The following is a 27,317-nucleotide window of genomic DNA, read 5'->3' on the forward strand; positions in this document are numbered from 1 at the left end:
GTTTTTCTGAGTCAATCTCCCGGGCGCCGGGCCAAATGTCCAATTTACATGCACCCGCTGAAATTGACGGTGAGCCAACTGCGGCAGAGTCAGTAGGTCGAGTGAGGCTTAGTAATAATTATCACCATTGACGACGATTGGAGAATGGCACATTTTGCGTGCATCTGTTCGCCGCCGATACGCACGATCATTCTCCAAGCGTCGTCAATGATGGCGATTATTGATGTCAAGCCTAATTCGACCTACTGACTCTGCCACAGTTGGCTCACCTGTCACCACAATCAACGGGTAGATGTAAAATTCAACATTACGGACCGAAGACTGGGAGATTGGTTAGTTTTTTGTCCCCAATATTTTTCGTCTTCAAAAGTCATTTTATGGTAAAAAATGTGAAATATTTTGAGCCTCCGATCGATAAAGATGTAGTTTCCCAGATATAGGTGGTCTAAAGGTGTTCGTAAAGTATTCTATTAAATGAGATTCTGTTGTCGAAAGGAGGTAGTTGTGCATGTACTGTTGTACATGCAATGCATCATTGTACGTAGGCCTATACTATTATAGGGAGGTTTAGATTTTTCAAAAACGCACCAGCCCGTGACGCGAGACCTCATCGTTAACGTCGTCGTCATATTTCAGACGTGGCTGCACCACCAGTACCACTGTGTACGTGTACACGATATTGTATCGCCGGTGTCTTGTGAGAAGATTTTGTGTTATATCGCCACTTTTTAATGTCGGAGATCCTAGGTTCCATGTACCGGGTAATGTATCAAATCACGTGATAAACATGATGCTTGTTGCTCTTGAGACAATAATCCACGGTGGTAATGTAGGTATCATAACCTTTCATTTCTCTTTTTCCAGGATTTGGCATCTGAGAAGACTGATTGTAATCTAGGCCCCTACTTCAAAGAGTCGTAGAGTGACGTACACGTAAAACTTGTAGTCATATTGCTGCCTGGGAATACAAAGTACGACAGTTTTTCTGATTTTATGACAAGAAATACTTCTTAATTCTTTGGCTGTGCGAACCAAATGCAAAACCATGAGTACCAGTAAACGGAATGTTTTAGTATTTCAAAACAAAGTACTTGTCTTAAATGATGTCACCAAGTGTGCTTTCTGCAACATATGTGTCATCGGTATTGGAACAAGATACTCGATTTTTACTCAGAATGGCCACCCAGGAAGTATGAAGGGCCTGACAGAACGATTTTTTAAATGTTCTTTCAGTGCCAAGAAAAATGTCGGTTCCTACGTTTGTAAGACCTGTAAAAGGGTAGTGGAAAAGTACTTTTCTCTCCTCTCTGAAGCTGAACGTATTAAGTCTATCCTAGATAGCCAGCGCCAACAAGGCCGTATAGAATTTATAGACCCACCAATGGCGATAAAGAAAACTTCAAGAAACACACCTTCTCCAACTGAACAACAAAATGTGGTTTTGAGTGGATTTGTATTTAATGGAATACAATATACATCCAGCCAAACTGGGGCAGCTATACAAACCAAAAAAATACGCACCCTATTGAAATTGAAAGCTGAAAATGAAGAAAAATGTCTTGAAAGGCCACAGCTTATATTTGATTCAACAGCAGCAGCATTTATTAAACCTAAACCGCCTCCTTCAAAAAGTCACAAAATGGCTGCTGGTCGGGGATGCAATGTAACATATCGCTCTTTGGACTTGAAGAACAAAATGCATTCCTGTGTAGAGCCTCTTCTTACTGGAAATGTTCGCAAGTGTGTTCAGCGACTGCATGAAAAGTTTCCTACGCATGTTAACTTTGTCATACTGAATACAGTATTGGCAACGGAACTGAAAGCGTTAACGAAGAATGACTCGCCACTTCTTGTATCAAATGATAATGGCATTGATACAACGTCACTGCAAGAGATGAAGGATTTTATCAAACAAAGAGCCCCACTCTTGTGGATGGTTCTCTGTACATCTGCCACAAAGAATAGTGGAAATTTCAATGAAGAAATGGTGATGAGGGCGTTTTCTTTACTAATTGGTGCGAAGAATAGACAGGCCACTCGGCTCCAAGAGTACTTCCTGGGAATTCACGGTGGTGTGCATTCGCTGTACATTCCTCCGAAGGATGGAGTGCTGGTCAGTAACATATTTATAGGGACTGTACCAACTCATCCAGCGGTTGAAAAAAAGGTTGATTCAAGTTCTGAAGAGTGGAAAGCAGTATTGGATTTGAAAACGAGTGCAGAGGAGTACTACTTTGTGGGGATTAACGGTGATGTGCATTCGCTCTTCATTCCTCCAAAGGAGGAATTGCTGTTCAGTAGTACGTTTATAGGGACTGTTCCACCTCCTCCAGCTGCTGCAGAAAAGGCTGATTCAAGTTCTGAAGAGGGGACAGCAGTATTGGATTTGGAAGCAAGTACAGAGGTAACCAAAGTTTATATCTTGAGCACTGTTAGTGCAGTCTAATCATGTAATCCATGTAATCAATCGGTGTATTACCATGATTACTGTTCATACACTGTTGCTGTAAGAAGTAATCTGTTTCATATGATAATCGTTCATGCCTATACCAAGGGCATTGCACTTTTGGTCTTTCTGCTGACTAACTTGGTGGCAATGGAATTCTGATCATAAACTAGGGCAAATAACATGATAATCAATGAAAATACTTGAGGCCATCTTTGGAAGTTTTCTGCTCCTAGGAAACCCTGCAGCCAGTACAGTAGTGTATGACCTGTTCTGATGCTTGTTATACTATTATCATCTTTTGACAGGTCACAGCTGTAGATTCTGGCAAAGAAGATGATGTTCAAGATCATTATATCGGGATTGATCACACATACCACTCACAAGATAGTGTCCTATGTGTGTCCGAGGTTGACATGCAGCTGCCTGAGCCTGAGATTGACGCAGAGCTGCCAGAGTTTGACGCTGACCTGCCTGAGATTGACACACAGCTGCGCGAGGTTGACACAGACCAGTCTGAGATTGACACAGAGCTGCACGAGGTTGACAAAGACCTGCTTGAGGTTGACCATCATTTACCCGAGGTTGGCCAAATGCACATGGACATTCAACAGGCCAAATTCATGTAAGTTTCAAGGTGTGTTTACATTGGATAGCAGATGACATGAGGGGGTCATGTATGCAAGGTTTTAAATATTGATATGATGAAAAAACCTTGGTGGTCGAGAGGGACATGAGAGTGAAAAGGGACTTATGGTGAATGCATGTGGCCTGCTCTTTGTATTGAAATTTACTTGTTGGTTCTTGATGTGACACGTGTCACTTGAAAAGTGAACCAGCCTAAGAAGAGGCTGGCTTTTTATTCTCTTGCCAGTCATCAAACAAACTCTAGATTTGTTTGTCACATTTTTTTGCAGAATGTGCATAGGCGGCCAGGATTACCATGTCATCCTGGATGACGATGACAGTGATACGACTGACATGACTGATGGCAGTAATGGCCATGAAGACACAGAACAACTTGTGAGTCTTGACGTGAAAACTATTAGCCATTGCTAGCTGTACACCATGAGATTCAGTATCACATACTCAAACAGAAAAGAGTCACGTCCATTCCCTTTTTTCGGAACCTCTCTATTTAGTGCGTATCGAAGGCTGGATATGAGAGGCTGCCGTCAAAAAGTGTTACATCTGCTGGGAAATAAGATAAATCAATTTTAGAAATGGCTGAACAAATTGATCTTGTCCAGGTTTGCAGCTAAGTTTTCTCTTAAATCTAACTTGTTATACCATAATTCATCTTGGAATTCGGCTGATGGTGAAGTAATAGACATACTCTATATACACAGTGATTTTTAACATTCCAGTTTGACTGAGAAGCCAGAAAAATCTTCACAACTGAAAGAAATTATTTTTTCTTCCAAAATCCAAGTCAAATGCTGCATCTGATCTGTAGGCCCTATTGTTTTACTTTTGCAGATTCATAATGCTGGAGGATATGGGTCTGAATTTGAATACGATTCAGAAGCTGAGAGGAAAGAGTAAGTAGGACTTAGAATCACTGGCCTACATGTTATGGACCTAACATTCATCGGCTGCTTGGAGATGACTAAATCAGTAATTCTCCGTCTGGCAATACAAGTCTTATTGTTAGGTCAGTGCCTTGAATATCGCTGGGCCTAACTTGAATATGTGTATATGGCATCATATCAGAATTATCTTTCAACATATGGTAATGGTATTGGTATTATCTGGTTCATATGTAGGATGTGTCAAAAGGGACAGTTGTTCATTGTGGTTATGTCACAGAAAGGCCTACTAAAACATGGTTTACTCCTGCTAAACCCATTTCTCATGTGGTTCTTCAGCACTGCTTTTGGTTTTATTTCAGAGCCAGACGGAAAGACCTAGCCACAAATAAGGGGACCGTGAAAACAAAGGTTGCTTCCAAAAGGGAATTTGACACTGAATATGGAAAGTGAGTATTTTGAAAAGGCAGCTATCATTAATCATTTGTGTAAGAACTGTATTCAGGGAAGCCATTTAAAAGTATTGTGACTAAGCTATCACTATTTGAAGGTTTTTCTTCCTTCTGTACTTTTCCTACTAACTTTCACTTTTCAGGGAGGAAGGGAGAACACATCGATACCACAACCTGAGTCTAAATGCTGTATCCTTTACAACAAGAAATTGGTAGTCAGCTATATGGACACGAGAGAAAATCTAGATCTTTCCCTCCCGGTACAGACTGTCAATATTGCTGACAGTTCCAGTCATTTCAAACTGTTTACTGAGAGATTTGTTGCGATAATCTTATCTTTGACAAACCGAGAGAAATATTGCATGAAGCTGAACCTTTGTGGACTTGTTGTAATTCACTCTGTATTGATCTACTGATTTTTTCTTTTCCATCCCTGACAAGATAAGTGATATTTTGTCCCAGTTTTGAGTTCTCAATCTTTGAAGTATTTAGGGGTCTCCCACTGTATGTGTCCTTGAAACCTGAAACCTTTAAGAGTGTTGTACACTACTAATCAAATCAAATTACCTTAATGTTGGCCACAGTACGATAGACACAAGAAGCTGGTAAATGACTACTTGCAGTATTACTGTGGATCAAGGGAGGAATTAAAAAGAGATAGGTAAGAAAGAAATTAGGATATGTGTAGATAGATAGGGCCTACAGCACTTATGGTTGTTGTTTGATGTCATAATCTTGTTTCTAGTTCTTCTAGACTCTGACCTTTAAAGCCAACAAGCTGTGAAGTAATCTTACAATGTATGCACTAGTACTCTTTCATTGAATAGCCATACATGTATCTAAAATTGGAAGGTCTGTTCATCGATCTTGCTGGTGAGCTGACAGGATCACTTGAACTTGTTCTACCATTTCCTTCTTGTAGTTCACGTGATAAAACAGACTTGGACGTGATCCGAGAAAACCATCAGTTTCTCTGGGAGGATGAAGATGAGCCAGACTCATGGTAAGTGTTGTTAATCCTTTCAATTCCACAGCCCAAAACTAATTATTTTACCCGCTGTAATTTCTACCAATTGATGAATTTTCAATTTCAAAACCATCAGATCAGTAGGAGAATACAGCACTTAGGGTTGTTGACTGATGTCATGGTTTTAAAGCCAAAATCCTGTGGATAGTATTTTATGCATTAGTATTCTTTCATTGAATAGCCATAACACATCATACATGTCAGAGATATTTCACAAGATCTTTTATGTATTAAAATTGTGATCCCCCCCCCCCCCCAGCTGTTCTGAGGTGTTCCTCTCACTTTCCACACAAACTCACATTGTTATATTTTAGGGAAAAGAGACTTGCCAAGAAATACTATGACAAACTCTTTAAAGAGTACTGCATCACCGACCTGAGTCGTTACAAGGAGAATCAGGTGGCAATGAGATGGAGGATAGAGAAAGAAGTTATCGCTGGGAAAGGTACAATGCACTTTTATCTCGATGGCCTGATTGCTTCTTAAAATAGTTTTTTGTATTCCATGTAATTCAGTTTCAAAGTTGAGTCAATAGTGGAGTTGTTAAAAACTCATCTTAATCACTACAGATTCTCCAGTGCTTGTGTAGGTGTTTGCTAAACTTGACCTATTTTCTCCTCCAGGCCAATTTACATGTGGCAACAAACGGTGTGATGAAAAAGAAGGTCTGCGCAGTTGGGAGGTCAACTTTGCCTATAAGGAAGATGATGAAAAGAAGAACGCTTTAGTCAAATTAAGTGAGTAGTTTTGGGTAGTCCATTTATGTAGCTCATTCTATACTGCTGTGGAACGTTCTTAGTCTCAGTCCTTCAAGCTCTTCCCCAAACTGATAGATGTCGATGTGCGGAAAAACTTGTTGTGCATCCTTATTAGTCTCCGAAGTGACAGTTTCATACAGGCCTAGTTCTTACATCTGTACTTGTTCTGTTTCAGGATTATGTGCAGATTGCTCTTACAAGTTAAATTACCACAAAAAGTAAGTTTGAGATCAGTTTTTGGTGAGAAATGCTCACACATTGGCTCCCCTGGCAATGGCATTGCAAGGTGCCACACTCTCTCTATGGCTAGACTGACTACCAGTTGCATATCACCAGTGTTTATTAACTTAATAGGCATAAGATATTTAATCGATGTCAATTTGCAGTGGTGTAGTCCATTGTTTTTAGCTGTCGGCTGACACAAGATTGCATCTTTATTCATTGTATTGAAGAAACTCTGAATCATGTCTTCTTTTTGTAGGAGAAAAGAAGTTCTGCCTCGGAAGAGGAAAAACGATGGTGAGGAATCTCCTGAAGAGCCTAAGAAAGCAAGAACAGAATCATCAGGTTGGTAGTTCTCCTGAAACGCCCCTTAAACGACAACCTGCTGTCATGATCGCATGCAATAACAATATCTCATCTGCATTGGTAATCGCTGGTATCTGCAACAAGAATCAGTGATCACTGCGACCTTGAATTTGCTCATGCCATCGGTGTTTCAATTCCACAGAGTCACCTGAGACAGAGAAAGCCGAGACCTCAACCTCAGATCAGAAGGTACCTGAAACCCATTGGAGTGGTCCAGCTAAAGTTGATGAGGACAAGTCAAGGTAATTAACCTCTGGCCATGTGAACTAATACTGGTTGAGCCCTTAACTATAATTGATACTGTGTTATACTTAATTAGCCGGGTACCGCCATATCCTGTCTGCCCGAGTCTTGAAAAGAGTTCATTTGTATTCATCCTGGGTACAAAAATAACTTGTTCAGGTTCCATCATCATACCTTTGATTTCTGTTCGGCCTACCAAGTCCTAAAGACGAATCATCCCTCAAACATAATCATTTCAACACAGAATCGGCCTTTTCTTTCCCAACTCAAATTTTCCCATCTCTTTTTTCAGAGAAGACGAGTTTGACGATTACTTCGCTGACATATTGCTGTGAGGTGGTGTTGATCTACGGTGCCGCTACAAGCACTTTTATGCATTTATTTTGCCTGAAGATTGGACTTCAAAATCGAAGTACCAATAGACTATTCCTCTGTTATCGTGACACAACTGACGGGGTCCAAGATATGATGTCCTGGACAAACATTTCGGGATAGAGACAATGGTGCAGATCACTTAATAGAAATGGCCAGTAGGGCAAGACGTCAGGAAATCATTGCGTCATGACACCGGGAACCAGAATTGTTTTGTTTCTTTATGTTGGATGTCCCAACTGTGGGTGTGATATGTCATGTGAGGCAAGTTGCTTAACCTGTCAGGTGCTGGACTCCTAAACAGATATCATTCATTCAACTCATGAACAAGTTTGTGTAAATTGTAACCTTTCTTTGTATTCGAGCTGTACATATAAGATCGCAGTAAACTTTTTACAAGACAACTCTTTCTTCTCTTCTGTTTTGTGCAGCATGATGGTTTAAGCCGTCAAAAGTGCGAGACAACATAATTTATTATCTAATTTACACATATCTTGCACAGTGCTCCGTACTCAAAATATCCCTAGCATTCTGGCTAACAGTAATGCATGTGTATTTATGATTAAAAAGTCCAAAGAAATGAATCCCGTCTCGTGATGAAACTCAATATCTTGTCATATTCAATACTGAATCGCCTCGCCACTCCAATTGAAAAGTTTCCCAGAGTCTTCCAGAGTTGCGTTCTCTATTATGTTCATGAGACAGTTCACAGAATGTTCACTAGAAAATAGCTGTTCTTTTGGGACGCCTTTATGATATGGTCTTGACAGGTCCGTATTCACTGTTCCAGGGTGCAAGGATAGGCATATGACCTTCTTTTGCCCTCTACCCAATTCTATGCTTAGATTTTTGGTCGCCATGTTTAGTGCTGCCTTAGACATTCGGTAGCTGTACCATCCACCAAGTCCTGAAATGAGAACAAAAGTTTGTTGCTGTTTGCTGGTTCAGATATTATGAATATCTCGGGGATTGACAATGGTGCAGGACATCTGAAATGCCTATGAAATCAAATATCACCCCATTCCTAGGACAACATGTCTCTTGAGCACTGGGGTAGAGCATTTGTCTTCAACTTGAGAATGGACGTTCCGACTTACCATTTAGTGTTATGGATCCCACTTTGGCAGACATGTTGACGAGGACTCCATTATGTTTTTGTTTTTTCTCTGCTGCTTGTTTTCCAAATGCGGCACCACCACTGGCTAAGAGGGGGTAGAAATACCTCGCCATCATTAGAGGACCAACTGTGTTCACTTGGAAAGTAGCCAGCAGACCCTGGAGAAAAAGAACAATTCAACCTTAAGGTAGCTCGCAGTGTGGAATTTGATGATGGAAGCTAATAATGTAGTGTGATAACTGACTGGGCTGCCAACAGCAAGGAAAAATTGCCATTGATTACTCCTCCACTTAATGTGTCTTGATTTGAGGACTCAAAAGCTAACAGCTTGGAAAATCTTAATTCCAGGAAGACACACCATTACAGGCATAATAGAAGAACTTTGTCTCCTCGAAGTTTCATAACGACCCAATGACGTCGGGCTTTGACGTCAAATCGGAAGCTTGGTTACCTCTGGAGTCACATCCTTTAAACTGGTCTCCCCTTTTCCAGATGGATGTAACATGCCAGCAGAGTTGATCAACAGATCCAGGCCACCTGGTTGTGACCCGACCAACTCTGAAACTGTCTTTACGTCGTGTTCTTTTGTCACATCCAATCTGGAAATGAATGAAGACTCATTTAATAAAGACCTTTTAACACCAAACTCTCAGTCTCAATCCTTTGGTTGGGAGGATGACTCATCTAGGTAGCTTCTCTTGCACTGTACCATGATGCATGACATAGGTGATATAAGAACCTCTCACTGTGGTGCTAGCAGCAAATGATATAAGGATATTGATTTGGCTTCAGGAGCAAGACAGAATAATCTAGTTGTAAATATGATACCAGCAGGTGAAATGTCTGTTGGTTTAGATGGAGGAACCGGTATTCAGCTAGCAAAGAAAGAAAATCTATCAGTCAACTCCGAACTCGAATATCCTCATTCATTGAATCGATGAGTAACATTGGGTGAAGACTTTACCTCATAATTCTTAACTTCCTGTCATACTGTGACTGCAGTTCCAGCAATTCAGATGCTGTATCAGGATTCCGACAGGTAGCAATCACTACAGATTCAGGCTTGGTCTTGAGGATGTGATGGCAGAACTGCAGCCCTATGCCCCTACTTGCTCCCTGGACTAGCACCCTGGCCATTATGAAGAGAGATGATAAGCCTGGCTGAGTGCTCAAGCCACTGAAAAATGTTAGGATATGTCACAGTCACTGTCAGTCAGAATTCAGCGACTGACTCTTGAGTCAGGAAGTCAAAAAATAGACTCGCATTAATCTTATTTTCCTAAGGATCCTTGGCTCAAAAACATTATTTCAACCACCAGTCATGTAAATGGTGATGTTGTATTTATTGAATTAATGTTACCTTAAAGATCAGATTAAGTTTTCATACAGAAAACAGTGATTATTTACCTGCACAAATCGATCAAAATTGTGGGAGTTGTGTAAGGTTGTTGGAGCTATGCGCTGATGATCGGCCGCCAATCTACAAAGGATTATTCCTGAACATATGATTAAAGTCCTAATTTGTCAATGTAGGTGGACATAGATATGAAAAAAATATCGCATCCGTTAATATCTTTTAATTACTTATGATTTTGTTTAAAGAAATATGAAAAAAAGTGAACTGAGCGAGTTATTTTGACTTCTTTGTACCGGCTTATCAGATTCACTGCTAACTCAGTATAGAATGTGAAAGGCACGTGCTCATGTTTATTTGAAAAGTTATTTTTAACTTCTTAGCGCTCCAGGTAACCTCGACCCTATCCACCGCGCAGCGGAGGGTCGAGGTTCAGTGGATACGGTGGATGCACTCTCATACCGAGCGCTCTGGTATTGCAGATTACTCAATACCCATTCTACAGAAAAACATGTGACCGGACACCGGAAGCTTACGCCCCCAAATCGAGTTCATGACGAGTGAATTGCCGTCAAGTACCAGTCTCTGTAATGAGTGAATGGAGGAGACTCGTCCCCAATTCTATAAAGGGAAAGTGTCTCTCTCGATAATGCGCACTCTCATTATTTAGGATGCTGTTTGAATAGATTTATTTTGATTTCAATTCAATCTTTGCAATCTGTATAGAGTCCAATAATGGTATTATAAAAAGTCATACGAAAGTGAAGTTAGCTAACCCATTTCAACTGGAGACAAGCGCCTGTAGGTGATTATACATATGTAGATAACTTTCGTGTTTTCCAAAGGGGGTGATCGTTCGCACGCGACGACATTTGGCTACGCCTATGTACCTCTAGTCGAGAAATGGTTTGGAGGACTGGTGCCACAACCTACGACAGTACGGTAGCCTATAGTCTTTCAAGTCTGATTTAGGCACTTGTCCTGGCCAGTGTGCCCCTGTCCTTGACACGGCCGTCTATCACATCTTCATGACGTGGGTAAGACGTCCGTGTCATCCTTGCGAATAAAAAGGATTGAAACTCGATGACGTTCCGCGCAGGTAACCTTTGGAATGCATGCTTTAATGATTCAAGTCTGCTCAATTCTATTCATTTTCTAATTTTTCCTGAATTGAGGCACTCGATCAAGAACAGCACAGAAATAATGAGATACATTTTAAAACTATATATACTTTATTCTGCTAAACTCAAATTTGACATAACATGGTAACTGGTACAATGTTATATTGAGTTGGCATCCCCTGCACTAATTTTAACGACGAGGACAGAGGACCACACCTACACATCATGCAGCAGTTCTAGATTCTAAGCAGATTCTCTAATCATCAAAGTCAACTCCATGTACATAGGCCTACACGTATCATCTCGTCTCCGCTCTGATAACCGAATTTACCCATGTCGTATAGGATTTGACTCGTGTGTAGACCCCAGGGTAGCCCCGTCTGCCGCAACCGTAACCCCATGAGACCACACCAATTTGCACCCAGCGGTCGTTAAGGTAACAAACCAGTGGTCCTCCAGAGTCGCCCTGCAAAGAAGAGTGTCTGTCAGTTTCGTTGCGATCATACACATGAAAGCAAAGTCAGTTTCCGGCTTGCTGTTTCCAGTGCAGGCTATTTATTCATCTCTCTGTTGTCACCAACGAACGAGGGAATGAGAAAAGATATTGTAGTCCGACCCCTGATTTCCTCAGGATGTGCGATGCTTACCTTACACGTGTCTTTCCCACCTTCCGGAGCATAAGCACACAACTCTCCATCATCTACGCCAATTTTAGATTTGTTTAACATCCGGGTACATTCGTCGTTGTCGATGAGACGGAGAACCACGTGACGAATTTCGGAAGACATTTCTGAAATCAAGAAACGTCATTGTTCATATGAAATACCGGTGTAGAAGTAGAAAATGTTCCCCTGGAAAAGTATCCGGCCCTATTATAATATTCTGAAGGATTAAGGTTCTAAAGAAGCCATTGGCCATCAGTAGGTCAGAGATTAAAGCGCATTCTAACCTTGGACATTTCAAACTTCTTCACCTGGATCTTTCCCAGAATGAACTAGTAACTGGGATAACATTGGTTTCGCTTACCACCTGATGATGTATTGGTATCACTCCACCCAGAGGCGAAACATTCCATCCCATTGGGTAGCATCTCATCTTCTTCAGGAAGGCACACGGGATTTAAGAAGTCTCCAAGAGGTAGAGGTTCGGCCAACTTTATCAAACCTATATCGTAAGATATTCTGTCAATAGCTGTAAAGATACAATTTACTGATATCTAGACTGACCTGAGACACCCTGATCATCCTCACAGCTCCTTTTTCAATGTTGGCCACGTGCGCATCTACCTTCACGCGAAAACGAGCGCGCTCAAACGCTATTTCAAGACAGGTTTTGTATCAAAATCCCTAGATAATTTCAACAGAAGTCTTTGAAAGCTCACGTGGAAGAAACTGTGCTTTAGATGGGCGTCGAAAGATCAGTGTATGACGACCAGGGGTGATGTGTTCCCCGCACTGACAAGCGCGAGACGCTGTGAGAGATTGTTACTCCGTTCCTTGACAAGACCACTAACATTTGTGACGTGTCGGCCACCTCAGGAGTTTCAAGTTTTATACTTTTCTCGTATTCAGGAAATTAATTTAGCAGCTCAAAGCATCATTCGTCGTATACTTACAATTAAGACTAGTTTTATTCCTATATTCTGGATGTGCTATTATTTTGTCAGGTGTTACTTTATAGAGTGTCTCCACTCTTCCGTTAACGCTACGCTCCCCAACTCGAACTTCCCATGATTTGTAGTCGAAGTCCCATCTCCAGGAAAACTTGAAATGTCCATCTTTGCTCATCTCCCAGTTTATATGAATGTGCCTGAAAGTTGGAATCATCAGACTTTATATTCTTTACGTGGTGATGCCGGAAGAGCATTTGTCCCTTGAGGGCACAATGCAGACCAGCGTCTTTTTAAAAAAAGAGAGTATTAGGCGTGGCCAGGATTTCCAGAGAGCGGGTCGTTTCCCCAAAAAGGGGGCAACCCACGGTCAATGTTGAAGATGAATTTTTGCTCAAGGACTCGTCCTGCTCAACTGGATCCTTCAGACCCCCTCATTCCGACCCACACTAGCGAGGCCTACCAGTCAGATTGGACAACACTAATTGCCCCTGCGATTAAGATTACGGCATGTCATGTCGCGAACTCTTAACCCCAAAGATAATTTTCATTTTGTTGAAGAAACGTCAGACTACCGCGCTTACTGTAAACAGTGGGCCGCTGTCATAATCCACTGCGGGTGTATCAAGGAGCCGCTACAGAACTGTCTCATCCTCCGGCCAGTCCGGTCCGGTTCGTACAAGGCAACCAACCACGGCCACTCGCCCGGCAAAGACGGCGTGCCGCCAACGATACGCTTTCTGATCGCTTGGTCCCCGGAACCTTTCCGCGCGTGACTGTACTTTGATATACCGCAGCAGTTTCCAGCAACAAGATCGGGTTTTGGAAAGGCACTCATGTTTTCAGAAGAAAGCTTTTGGCGACAACTGGCAAAATCTGAAAGTCAATTATCACAAACATGTTAATCTCAACGACATTTTCATGGCTATAGACGCTGTGAATTAAAGCTGAATGCATGCTAGCATGAGCAGCGACGCACTTCACACCCTCTCCTACATGTCCTAGGCATTTTGAATGTTTAAATGAATGTACCCTTCCAGTATTGCGAACTTCACTCCGGAGCCTTCTAAGCGTGTTGTCTGAAAGCAAAGCATGTCTCAAACCCACCTCACAACAGTTTCGTACTTAGATCATATTGTCATTTCCCCATGCCAATGCCCCTTTGCTATTTCCCCTCCTTTTCCTGTACCCCTTGCCTCCGATTTCCCCTTTTACCCCGTGACAAACCTCTGTTCCGTTCATTTTGAACGATGTCTCATAAGATCAACTTACCACATCCCAAAATTGCGAGCCTGAGAGCTATCTTTTTGTTCCACACCGCTTTAGGGATGACGCGGACACACCTTGCCACCAGCGCTTCATGGAAGACGTTTGATACCACTGTTCTACCATCGACGTTACCGGGAAACATCTGAAACGAAAAAGATGGAAATGTTCCACAGGGTCAATGTTTATAAGAAGACTCTTATTCGGTCCTCAATGTTACAGTTTGCCTGTGACAAATGTGAGGTTTTTCAGCAAAGGTATGTCATCCGTCTTAGACATCTTCTTTAAGATATACGAAGTATACATGTACTCGTGGCCAAACCAACAGCGGCCCTTAGCAAAATCCTGCTGATCGACTTCTACATGTCCTGATCACTTTCTTTGGGGGGGGGGGGGGGTGATGCAGGAAGGGTACTGGACGCCTGCTGATCGAGAGAACGTTGGTTCGAATTTAGATGAATCTGTTATTTCCATAAAACAGAGTTCAAAGGTGAAGTGTCGTGCTTCTAGATAACATCCGAGGAAGATTCATGGGTGTCTGAAGTGTTTTTAACAGAGTATTATACCTTTGGAGTTGTTCCATCCAAAATCTTTGTAAATGTATTGCAATCTTCACTGGAGGCTACTTCAAACTCCGTCACCCACTCCTCCTCGCCTCGACTTCCCTGAGTTTCTATTCCAGTCACCGTGTACTTGTTGTCGAAAACTATCTGAAATAACCGAAAACATGCCAGTGAAGTTCTGAGTGAGTGGTGAAGAAAAATACGTCTATTCATCAATTAAGTGATAGTCCATGTCCGCCGCTGTCAGTTTCACTCTACCCATCATGAGACTGAGGTTTGTGATACAAATATCGAGAGCCGGATTTTGTCCTTCTATTTCTGTTTTTTTTCGCCTTCTTCTCCTTCTCCGTCGTCGTCAGCGTGGACAAGTTCAAACTAAACACGGCTATCAAAGTACCCGTCTGATCATTAATCTGTCTATGGAGCCACAGTAACCGCTGTCATATACTCACTGTTATAAAATCGTAATCTCCCGAAAAGACGGGATCTTCAGCTGTCCACGCATCACCTCCATGGAGGTTTGGTGCCAGGCCCTCTGTTACTCTCGGCCTTGAGGATTGCCAAGTCTTGGTGATGGTATACTTTGATCGGTGCAAGGGCATGTAACAGTTTGGCTCAGCTCCTGTGAAAGATAAGTACCAAAATATTGATTGTGATTTCTTTGATTTTCAAGTAGCCAAGAAGCCAAGTGAAGAATTCTCTTTTTCAGGATCCCTTTCTCCTGCAAAGAGTAAGCTGAAAGGATAGGCTAGTTCGCTTGGCAAAAGCAGAGCCCAGGCCAGACTCGCATAAAAGAACTATTCATATACATTTACTTCACGGGGAATTGTGATCTACTTTCCAAGGTCTCTGACATATAGGCTGACGTGAAGTTACCCCTATTGACAGGGTGGGGGAGGTTTCCTACGTCATATTTTATAGTCAGTGCCAGTGTACATGTACATGACATGTAATCAGACAAATAACTCCGCATGTACGACTGGACCAGTAAATCATTAGTCTGTTGACGGAAGAGTTGTTGTTGCGGCACACGCTATTTGCTCGGCATTGCGGAGGGCAGCGAGAGATCACGCTTACCCTGGGGAAACGGACGCGAGGGATTTACGTTTTGCGCATGAAGTTCATCGGCAAACAGGTAAATGATGAACAATATATCCGCAACTGCTTTCCACTTATAAAAATAAAGGTTTTAAGATTCTGAAAAACCTTCAAGGCCTGTTTGGCCAAAACAGATGTTCACCCCAACCTTTGCGGTTGGTTTTCATTATCCGAAAAACCTAGAGGTGCATATTTGTGTTGGAAAAAGCTTTTACAATGGCTCAATTTTTTTATTTCTATGAGTGCAATAGTGGATCTGTCACGATGGACGGGGAATAACTGGTTCAGTCCATCCTGAGATTTAGGGCTTCTTTATATCAAGGGCCCGCCAAAATTGTTGAATTTTTTCATAAGTTCAAAATTCTGAAAAATTTTCAAGGCCAACATTTTTGGGCTGATGATGTTTCTTTATTTTGAGCAGAAAAAAAAGTGAAAAAAATATTTGGACTTGAAATTTTTTTTCATATGTAGCATGACAAATTAGCCGCAATCAATTTCTTAACAGAAATCATGGCAGCATTCGTCTTTTCACGGCAATTAGGCCCTTTGGTCGGGTTAGAGGGGTGAATTGGGTCATTTGGACCGCCCAATCCAGTGGTCGTGGTCTGGGTACCGGGGTGGTAGTGTTACCGGCGATTCTTGGTCGTAATAGCGGGCTGGTCGCGTTACCGGGGTGGTCGCCGACAGCGGTTCCACTGTTAGTTGGTAATTTCCCGCCCAGAGTGCTTCTGTCCATTAATTGTCTCCCATGATCAAGTACGGATACGCCGTTTGATGCTTGTCTTCTGACAGATTGAATTACTAACGAAATCACGCAAATTCATTCTGGCATTAATGTTTTCTAGTCAATTATACAAAATTGTCGACAGAATTATCAAATTTGCAAGAATCAGGAATGAGAGAGTCCATGGCGTCACAAGTTTTGTAGGAGTACAAGGAAGGAAATACTACATGTATAACATGTATAGAGGTGGCTTAATGTGATATTTGTTAAACCTAGTTGTCAGCCATTCTTTAGACAGGGGCAAGGAGGGGTCCAGACCAAGGGTGATGTGGACCCCCACCTATACTCGCGCTGAGTAGTACTGGGACAGTTCTATATATGCTTGGAAATGGCGTCTTCGGCGTTCCAGCTAGATTTTAGAAATATGTCGATAAAGATGCGAGGGGTTATTTTTATGTGCCAGAAGCATAACTTTGCAAGTAGGGCTGTTCTGAGAAGAAATTTTTCACTTCAATCAGTCCGTTTGCGCTCTCAGCGCTGTCATAACATGGGAAAGACAATGGTGGACAAAAGATCTTATACGCCCATGAAATATCGCACCATGTTTTCGCCAACTTGAGTAGGTCTGATCAATGAATTGCGAGTAGAGGGCACCATGTAGATTAAAAAACCAATGTTTTCAATCAATTTTCTTCTGGGTGAGTAGTTTGGGTGTAGTTTCGATTTCCCGTTGTTAAATGGCCCAACTAACATTAGTGAATTCAGACCCTAGGCCTTCCCGTGTTGAGCAACCGTATAGCACGTTTGAATGACATGTTTTCTATTTAGTGAGTGGAACTAGGACTATAACATTTTTGTCGAACAGAAAATGTTTCAGCTAAATTAGACAACAAGTTCAAACTAGCTTGAAAGCTACATTTCCATGGCTTTCCGACAAAACATGTTTATTCTATACCTTAACGTGATGAAGATTCAGTTTGGGCGGAACGATCTGATGTATATGGTGCTGGTGTGACAATGGGTGATATGAATAAAGACTAGCAAATGCTTTTATCTAAAACTTTATGTACATTTACACTAGGCCTTTCTGTACAGAATTGAAGTAAAAGCATTTGCTAGTCTTTATTCATATCGCCCAATGACTATCATGCAAGCTATGATGATGATGAAAATGATTAGGGTTATGATATGCTGACGATGTCGATGACGATGATGATGTTGACAATGATGACGATCATATAAGAGATAATGCTAATGGTGATATTGAAGAACATATCAAGGGATGACGTTAATAGGATAATAATCAGGAGTACATACCTGAGCGTTAGTTAGGACATTAGTAAATCGATACGCGGTCTTGGGCGATTTGTAAAGTAGGAGAAAAGCGGAGGACGCCTACGCTATCGGAGTCTAGGGAGTCACCCTCTCATTAGTACGTGCTCAGAGGGGGCGGGGGGCGAACCCATGACTTGACTGGGGTGACGTTTGCTGGTGTTAATCTAGCATGCATTGTTCATACACTTGTACTTAAAGAAACCTTGATCAGTAGTAATGTGTTGCTGATGAGAGTATGAACGCCACAATCGTAGGCTAACCGGACGTAATTTACAGAAACTTGTCAGTTTTTATGTAAACAATTTTGCCGACGAGTCCAATTTCTTGTGATGCCGCGTTAGCGTCCCTCATGATGCGAGAATAATCTTCATTGCGATCGTGACTGGCGTGCAGATGCCTACGTTTCTTCTTCAGAATGTTGTTGCTTTTTGTTGCAACCAGTTATTGGAGCTAGTAGTAAATTTCTTTGTGGTTATACATGTATTTACAATCCTAATCAGAGCTAATAGCCGTTGCGACTGTTTTCCAAGAAATTGTCGAGGCCGATACGTTTAATAGTTAGTTATGCGCCTGTCACTCTGGAGGCTACTGCAATGTCCACACTTAGAGTAACCAAGGTCCACACGAATCCGTCGTTGCCAGAGTGTTCGAAGTTACAAAGTACATACATGTAATAAACAGGATTGATACCTGGCCTATACGCACGATAGCATGTTACATGTACCTCATTTGCATTGGTGGGTACGTTGCATGCGGTGATAACTCATGATGCTTTGACTTTTAGTCCTTCCATCATATCACGGACTTGGAGATTCTGGAAAACCGTGATCAAGTTATTTGTTAGCCGCAAGATTTGTCTCGATGACCCAAGAGTGAACTAAACTCTTTTGTCGTGAGTCCATACAGGCTTAAATGTCGAAATTCGGCTACAAACATACGATCAAATAAATTTTAAGTTCAATGCTGGTGCACACTTTTATTTCAAAATTCCAAGTAACCAATACGCTTTCAGTGCGTTTCATGCCACCTCATACTTTCGCCAGCGTGAAGAGCGATGTCAATCAAGATGTGTTGAAATAGGCCTTTTCTTTCTATTGTTAATCACCGTATATATCCTAATATGCCGTAGAGATCAATTTGCTCATCTCTCCAAGTGCATGTTGACAAAACCGAATCGGAAGTTTTTTTATGCGGAATGGCCAGACCCATCACCTTCACAGTTCGGCTATAGGCTTGGGAATTGAGATCTTGATTAACTTCCTGTCAAGTTGAACCACAACGATCGGGGGTTCCTTTGGGAGAAAGTTCTTTTGGAATAGGCATATTATGTATACATACATATAGGCTTACATTTATCAGCACAAATAGATACGGTGGCGCGCCAGGGCCAAACTAAGACGATTTTACTTCTCTTAGGTGTTTCAATGGATAAACGCGAAGTACGGGAGATGTAATATAGGACTGCTGAAGGTAGGGGCAAATAAATTTGAATGGTGTTTAGAAATTAGAGAAAATTGCAGAGAAAATGTTGTTGCGTGTGTCTCAATCAAATGAAATTAAAATGCGCAGCCGACTGAAAACTTGGATATTAGCCCCAAGACCATTTCTTTTGGTGCATGGGTATTCTTTTGGCATTTCAAGAAATAGTTATCCATTCAAGATTATATTTCATGATAACTTCGGAATTGAAAAACGGACGCTGCGACAATGTAGACTATTTCGTAACGACTCGGCCAGTTCGTCACCACCAGGCTTTCAAAGGGTCTTGGCGTTATACTTCATGCGTCGTGCCAGACTACACCGATATACAACACTTTTAGAGTAAGTTTCAGCCAGGTTGTTAACTTACCACTGGGTTGCCTTTGTGGCCTGCCAGTCGCAATTGGCATTCTACCGCTGGTCTGAAAGGAAGGCATTACAGCAATATAAACACACTTTAGCTCAGTATTTGCACTCAAGATATTTTAAATTCGACCCCCCCCCCCCCCCCCCCATTACACTTTATATTTCCACAAAAAACAAATTACTGGACCAAAATCTTGTCTGCTTCATTGGCTGTGTGATTTGGAGCACATTTATACAAATACATAACACTCAAGTTGATCACAGGGCTTACCTGAAGTCCAATAAATAGAATGAAGGCATCTATGATCCAGCTTATGACAATCATATCGAAATAACTCCGTCACCTAAAGACTCTCCCCTTCAAACCCGTGCTGATGTGGATCCCTTATCGTTGATGTCGCGTAATCAATCAAAAGCAAAATAAGTGAAGTCAATCTAATGAAAAGTCCGCGAAGTGATATTGCCAATTGAAATCTAGTCCAAAATGAGCAGTTCAGAATTGCGAAAGCTAATTGTTGATAAACGGGTGCATTTCAAATCTGTACTCGTTTGAAATTATGACTCGATTATATTACATGTCACTGTCTTCATCGCACGTCAGACCACTGGCTATTTGTACAAGTCATTATCTACTGCATGCTGAGGATAAAGCATCATATACTTCGTCCTGACTCAACTCTTCTCGTCATCAGCAGATGAAGTCACCACAACGAACCAATGAGAATCGGCAGGCCAAACAAATGGTGGATAATCTCACATCATCACGTCGATTTCCTCATGTTGCTTGTCCTCGTTTTCTGTTTACTAGCATTGTCCTCTTAAACGACCACCCATGGTTTTATCAGGTAAACATGGATGGAGACGGTGTGCTCTTCCAACCATAAGGTGTGTTGCTTCTTCCCGAAATGGGTTTGAGGTTCCTCTTCAGCGACATCACCATAGATGATAGCATATTATAAATTGTATACATCTATTTTTTCTCATTTGTCGCAAATACAGCGCCAGTCTTTCATTGCAGATACATTGTATATGTATTCGTACTAACGCGTACATGTACCATTGAGGCTTATAGAAATACATGTATAAGCGTATATACGCACAAATTCGTCTCTATTCTGACGAAAAACTTCAATCAGATATATGAGCCAACTAAAAGATGCCTACCATTGTTGTTCGGAGCAGAGCGCATGGACCTTGGAGCCTTTACATGGCTTCCGATTGGTCTGCTGCCTGTATCGGCGGAAGTCCATATTCCTTAGAAAGGCGGCAAATGTTTATGAAAGTGCTCAATAGGCTGCGTTGCTTCTGATTGTATTCTAACATTTGATACAGCTGTCCTTCAAACCTTAATGTAGTCTAAGTCACAATCATGAAATCGACATTTCTAGGAATTAACTCAGATCATCAGAAATTAATCAGGGGCCAAATTAAAGTATTTCCCTTTGCGACAGAATCTTTTTAGTCAGTAATCAATGGGCGATCTCTTTTCCAGGAAAAACCATGAGCTGTTCCGAATCGATAAATATTGACAGATGCTGTCACGGGAAGGGAGAAATAAAGAAAAAAATCGATAGGGATAATACAAATTGATAAGCACAAAATGGTCGACAATATTTCTTTGGGTTCACAAGGGACGATATTGGATAGGTTTCGCCATCCGTATCCTTTAGTAGGCCTATCATATTGGTGATTATAAAAAACTGACATTATTATTTCATGTCCATGCCGTTGTGGACATGTAGGCATTGGCAAAAGGTTGAACAATTGTTCTTATTAATTACTCTTTACATCTTAAACAAAAGACCCATCAAACCATGAAGTAATTATCCTCAAACCACCGAGTTTGCCGCTCAGGCTATTTTCGTGTACTCGCACATTAACACCCCCTCACTACTGGTCATGACTGAATAACTTTTAACTAAAAATACTCAGTGCTAACCCATTGTATGTTCTCCACATTGTTAGCAATTGTGTTTGAAGTTTGTACGTCATATGTTTGGATATAATCCTTTTCAAGGAACGCCCTGTATTCATGTTACAAGCACGCCTCGATTTGACAAACTTGCACCGATTGGACCAGTCGGTTTCATATATGAAGAGGAAGAAGACCAATAACTTCATTCAAGGATATTCATTACATTAATTTGTTTGGATATTTCACGAAAAGGATTTAAATGGATACTGCTTATACATAACTTTTAAGGATTACATGCGATTTGATTGCTGTTAACAGTTCTTTTCCCGTTGCCACTCCCATTAGTAGATATATTCTGGTAAGATTAGTAATTTATCTTACCCGTTTTTCATACACTGTGATATACATGTACTAAGAAAACAATAATTTGAATTTTGAGTTTGAATTAGGGTGGGGGGTTTCCTGGTTTTCCCTGGGGGCTAAACTTTAGAATCCCCGATGGGAAATGACGTAGTTTGATCGCATTCAACTATAAATCCATTGAACAGCGGTGCTTCGTTAGTCAACCGATGACCTTTTTTTCGGGTGTGATCGGGGATTGTAAACTCGTTCCTTCGGCTACAACAGTTGACCGTCTCCCGCGTGGATTTATTGATTCAACTTACAAAAACTCCTCTTTCTGTTTGCAGGCCGGGGTAAAAGGTCGATATAACGTACCCCCTTATCGCCACCGCCTCACCAGAAACGAAGCACGATGTACCGGAGAGAACCCCCGCATCTTTACCCCTGGAATTTACTGGTAAGTGCACGGTGCGATGACGAATAACCGCAGTGACTGAATCAATATGGCCACGGTGGAGTAATTAGACCAGTACGATGAAACTTGGCATGTACTGTTTTTTACATCAACATCAGTGTACGCTGTAGCAGTGTTGAATATTATGCTCAGTATAAGTTAAGAGAAGTCCTCTAACGTATAGTCCGTTTATGTACGTGTAGTTGGAAGGTCTCCTACCCCAAAGGCAGCAGCAGATTGCCGACCATCCATTGGTCACACCCGTCCAAGCAGTCCCGCCCGACCACACATTGAACGACGAGAAAACATTTAGTATTCATCAGATATAATAGGTCACGGTGTCATTTAAAACACTGCGACGGTCAGTGGCAGTAATGAGTGTAAAAGGATGGTTTTCATAAAAAGGTCACCATATGTTGCCGGCACTTAAATTGGCCGTTCTTTTATTAATACACCTCAAGGACAGCTCTTCTGATGCACCCGGCCAAACGTCACAAATGAGGGTCGTCACCCCTGCCGAGTAAGACACCAACGCCCCAGTTTCCGTCAATATGTGTCTATGATGCTGTCTCGGGCGTAAATCCTTGCTCACCAGGGCCACTCGTATACGTACATGTACATGTACTAGGGGTCAAAGTAAACATGATACCATTTTAAAATAAAATATCATTCCTGTCATAATCAAAGTCTAGTGTTATTGCTCAGGTGTATGCAGTATCAGTCGTTAAGTAATCGGCTTCTAAAACACTGAAGAAAAAAGTGAATTTCGCACGAGCCACACAATACTCCTCCGTTTCCAACCACTCAGTCGGTATTAATCAAAACAATTGATAAAACAAGTCATTCATATTCCCACATGCGATTTCTGAGTGGAACGCTTCTGTGATTCAGCAGATCGAATCCAGCTGACTGATCTGCGAGGAGAAGGTACTACCTTTTCTCGGGGCGGTATATTGTCAAAGTAGGCTAAAACATGAAAGGACCCTCAGAAGGTTTGTTTTGTAGTAATGACATGGTTAAAAGGAGTTGCCATATCGGCTGTCAATAGGCGGGTCTAGCCTTTGAACAAATATTTGGTTTCTTTTAAGGTCATTATATATAGGCTAATGCATGTAAATGGGTGTGGTATACAGCATAGGCCTTATTGCACCATGTCGAGATCTTGAAATTGGGAAGGGATTTAGATGTTTCTACAGAGTCACAGTGTCACATGACGACACCCTTCTTCAACTGACTTGGAATGAGCGGGCAGTGTTTAGGCAGTGCGTGGTTTAGAAAGCGTCAGTGGTCACGAATCGTGTTGTACAATAATCGTCAAAACCAACAGAATGAAAAAAATGCGGAAAAAAACACGCTTAAAATATTTCTCACCCCAGTTATGCAAAGTTTCATCATGAGACTTCGTGTACAATAATCGTCCAAACCAACAAAAAGAAAAAAACATGTCATTGAATAGAAAATGTGTTTGCGAAATCTTAGGAATTGTCTTCTTATTAACGATTAAATCTTCTTTTATGTTTACCTCAAAAAGGCGAAAGGTTAGACACAAACAAAACACCTACACGAGCAAGGGTCATAAAATGATGAAGCTATAGTCATGAAACACATGAATAAGCATAAACGAAATCACGTAGTTTCCTCCATGCACACTGAGTGTATGGTATGGTGGTAAAATATAGTGGAATCTATAGTGTTTTTTGTGGTAAAACCTATAATGAAACTAAAGCAGTATTTTCCCATTGTTACTCATTGCAGGATGGATTCGATCCAAGAGGAACAGAAGTCCCAATAAGACCAACGGGCTCCAAAGGCTCGGTCGAAAATCCTCTTTACTTTTCCGATGATGAAGGGCCAGTCGATCCGCAAACCCGGACAGGAGCCTGGATAGAAGAACTACCCCGTGGTGCTGCAGCATATAGGGACTCGAAGCCGTTATACACAGGTAATAACCGTGCTTCCCCATGTCACCCATGTCACCAATTCGCGTCCATTTCTTTTTCGACGGGAATTCTCCACACTCTCTTACAACTACCTCGCTGCCGTTTTCCATCAGCTGTCCAACGTGGGAAATAATTATTGCCAATGCGTACTGTTAGCAATTTATTCTGGCTTTTAGTGATAATGTGTAATATCAGGAAGTTACCAATTTCTTTCGCTGAACCTCTCATTGCTCATTGCAGGTCGCCCCTGGCAGCCACCGTCATCAACATCCAGCCAAGAACTCTGGCTTCAGCCGAGGGAGCACCACAAACATCCCTACCGGCGGAGACTATGCTGCTTCTTCATAATTATCCTGATACTCATAGCACTGGGTGCTCTCATATTTACTGCTGTATATTTTGGCTGTAAGTGTAGATATTTTTTAATGATAATGGAAATTGAAAACCCCGAATAATAATGATAAGAATGCGTTCGAGTTTTAATTCATATCTGGAATGGCATTTTTACACGGCCTTTCTTTCTTGATGCTACACTTATATATATAATCGAAGTTTGAAACTTTGTTCCCTGGTCTTTGTTCATATACTTAATTCATAATCTGATTCTTTTCCAGTGGGAAGTGATGAATCACTTTCGAGTACTACAGACACGCCAACAACACAATTTCAAAGTGAGTAGGCGAACTTTCCCCCAAACACTTCAATATGTTCTTCCTGTGAAACCTTTCCACAAATACTGACATCTGAAATCAGTTCAGACCAGTAATCTCTTTGAGCAGCTGACATAGAAGTAACTGAGGCTGCATGTTAAATGCCCTTTGTTCATAAGAACCACTAAAACATCACACTAGAAAATTCTCCAACAGAGCAGATCTTATTTATGAAAACTACTGGTTTTGTTTCATTTCAATAACTGTGTAGCTGAAGTGCTTGGTGCTTTATCATTGTGTTCTTGCCCCAATAATGATTTCATGGATTTTTGTTTCCTTTTTTCCAGCTCCGAGATTTCGGCTTTTATTCACCGCCAAAAATTTAACATTTAGGCCCTCTTTGTTAAATCGACAGGGAGAGTATTTTATCGAAGTATCAAGTGAACTGCAACAAAAGGTAAAATGAATAAATAATTAAATAAATAAATATGAAAGATAGATATATGCAACAAATTAGAAAATAAATGTCTACCGTTCCAAAAATTGAAAACCAGAAGACTCATCATTTTGTCAATTGACTTGTAAGTAAATTTACCCCCCCCCCCCTCCTGAAGAATTAGTCATTTCTCATTATTCATACTACTAGTATGCGGTAATGGGTGAAGCTCAGGTTATAGAAGCCAATGGATTCAGGTTACGGTCTTAAAATGGCATCTCTTTTCTCATATTTCAGCTCGATGATATATTCAGTAAAAGTAGTCTACAGGATTACTACAGCCATAATGATATCATATCATATCGGTAAGTCAAGTACCAAGTGTGGTGTATGGTTCCATTCATTTTGTCACACTGCAAGTTGAGAACTATTGGCATAATCAAGAGGTAGAAAGGAAACCAAAGGTGGCGTCGAGAGTCCTTCTAGTTTTGCGTAGCAAAGAGATTATGACGGAAAGTATGTGTTGTTATATGTATATACATACATGCACGGAACATCTTACGTCTCCGCTTTACAAAACGACGTGTAAACTATTCAAAGTAGATACAGTTTTTTATACCTTCACCAAATCAGTTTTACTCTCTTGGGGACTGCCGGAAACGCATGGTGCACTTTCCTTCAGGTTGATTTGCTTTCGATGCCACGGTTAATGACCACGTTTAGGAAACACTAATTTGCCATGTGATTTCTCTCCCTTCACTTCAAAAGGGTCATAAGTTTTCAAACCCTTTCGCTTCTGTATAGAACATTTGTATAGTTATACTGGCTTTCTCTTGGTCACCGAACAATCATCATTTTTTGTCGTGTTTGTAATGCCGCTCGTCGTATACGAGTGACGAGTTGTCCACGGTTCGGCGCTGAAATATCTGAAGTTTTATGTAACATGTAAAAGATGTGATACAACTCATTAAGCGTTTAATTGCTTCAGTATTCCTGAATAATCAAGACCCATGGCGCCAATTCTCTTTTTAATGTTGCTTCTCTTTTCCAGAGATGATAACGGCCAGACCCAGGTCGACGTGTACATATATTTGACACCAAATGCGTACCCCTCAAAAGACGTCATGGAGAATGATATACTCGGGGTGTTGCAAGCAGCCGTAAGAAATGGCGATACCGAACCATTCGATTTCGAGGCGATAAGCGTGGATGGTAAGTTTCGAACAAAAGAACCTTCCTTGCATTAATACATTTGGAAGTCGGGCCTTTTTGAAAACGTTTATAAGCGTTGATTATTGTATTGTATCATTTTGTTGTATTCTAAAGAAAAGTTTCTCAATTTTTTTCAGATCTCTTGTATGATTTGTCGTCCTCCACTGCCAAACCAGGAACAACGGAAACCACCCCACCACAAGGTTAGTTCATTGATGACGTATTGTATTGTTAAAATGTGAAGCTTTTGAACTCCATGTAGCAACTGCGCGAGCAGGTAATTTGAAACACCCCCAATACCCACCATTAGTCCCGATGTGGCCACCGCAGTGGTAAAAGATCCAAGTGGATCAAGCCCTAAAATCTTTCCTTTTTCCCTTTTAGCTGCTCTCTTTAGCGGCGAGTTGGTTATCGTCAACATTGCATGCCTTCCCGTGCATGAGAACTTCTCAAGCCCCGAAGCCGAAGCACTCGCTGTGGAAGTTGGAAATTCGGTAAGTTAAACATAGTTGTCTTGTTATTAGGAAATTAGGGTATTTGAAAAAGGGCATGAAATGCAACTCAGATTAGTATGTGCGAAACAAGGCAGTAGATTTATCAGTAGCAATGCTTTGAAAGAGTGAATATTTCTCATTCTCAATTCTAACCCCAAAGGAAACGCTACCTGAGGAGAACAAAATATTCCTTGAAACTCTATTACCAGGTAAATCCACCCCGAACCTCTCTGGAGAGGGGGGGGGGGGGAGGGTGTGTGTTATTAATTCATCATTCGTCATCATTACCGGTGTAACATCTGTGGTTGTTTCCCATGTGTCAGTGTTTCCAAACAATAGGCAGCTAGAGAGACCACGACTTTTCAATAGGGGGATACACAGAAAAACTTGTCAATCTATTTTTGAGCGTTCCCAAACAATGAGGGGA

General features: G+C 41.3%; 3 protein-coding genes across 5 annotated transcripts; 1 reads left to right on the forward strand and 2 right to left on the reverse strand.

Annotated features, from left to right (window-relative positions):
* Positions 1-158: 158 nt before the first annotated feature.
* Positions 159-7,813, forward strand: LOC135489405 (protein FRA10AC1 homolog). 3 transcript variants are annotated; one of them, XM_064774747.1, is made up of 15 exons: positions 159-332; positions 865-2,404; positions 2,755-3,071; positions 3,364-3,469; positions 3,926-3,987; positions 4,338-4,424; positions 4,571-4,616; positions 5,012-5,088; positions 5,350-5,430; positions 5,769-5,899; positions 6,078-6,191; positions 6,388-6,430; positions 6,694-6,779; positions 6,943-7,042; positions 7,336-7,813. In XM_064774747.1, the coding sequence occupies exons 2-15, from the start codon at positions 1,046-1,048 to the stop codon at positions 7,376-7,378; spliced, it is 2,652 nt and encodes an 883-aa protein (XP_064630817.1). In that variant the 5' UTR covers positions 159-332; positions 865-1,045; the 3' UTR covers positions 7,379-7,813. The 3 variants fall into 3 exon arrangements, with proteins under 3 accessions (XP_064630817.1, XP_064630818.1, XP_064630819.1); XM_064774748.1 differs by having other exon boundaries at positions 314-380; XM_064774749.1 differs by lacking the exons at positions 159-332; positions 865-2,404; positions 2,755-3,071; positions 3,364-3,469 and adding an exon at positions 3,665-3,696.
* On the reverse strand, positions 7,747-9,993 carry LOC135489406 (C-signal-like). The gene is made up of 5 exons (XM_064774750.1): positions 9,940-9,993; positions 9,497-9,709; positions 8,984-9,131; positions 8,513-8,690; positions 7,747-8,322 (listed from the first exon to the last, which is right to left on the reverse strand). Exons 2-5 carry the CDS (start codon positions 9,667-9,669, stop codon positions 8,036-8,038), a joined length of 786 nt encoding a protein of 261 aa, XP_064630820.1. The 5' UTR covers positions 9,670-9,709; positions 9,940-9,993; the 3' UTR covers positions 7,747-8,035.
* A 1,191-nt stretch (positions 9,994-11,184) lies between these two features.
* On the reverse strand, positions 11,185-20,049 carry LOC135489393 (transmembrane protease serine 3-like). Its single transcript, XM_064774735.1, has 10 exons — positions 19,719-20,049; positions 19,452-19,503; positions 14,898-15,067; positions 14,449-14,592; positions 13,889-14,027; positions 13,201-13,492; positions 12,623-12,816; positions 12,034-12,198; positions 11,655-11,797; positions 11,185-11,473 (listed from the first exon to the last, which is right to left on the reverse strand). Exons 1-10 carry the CDS (start codon positions 19,770-19,772, stop codon positions 11,306-11,308), a joined length of 1,521 nt encoding a protein of 506 aa, XP_064630805.1. The 5' UTR covers positions 19,773-20,049; the 3' UTR covers positions 11,185-11,305.
* Between the last annotated feature and the right edge of the window lie 7,268 nt (positions 20,050-27,317).

This window comes from Lineus longissimus, chromosome 6, assembly GCF_910592395.1.
Source record: "Lineus longissimus chromosome 6, tnLinLong1.2, whole genome shotgun sequence".
NCBI classification, from domain to species: Eukaryota; Metazoa; Nemertea; class Pilidiophora; order Heteronemertea; family Lineidae; genus Lineus; species Lineus longissimus.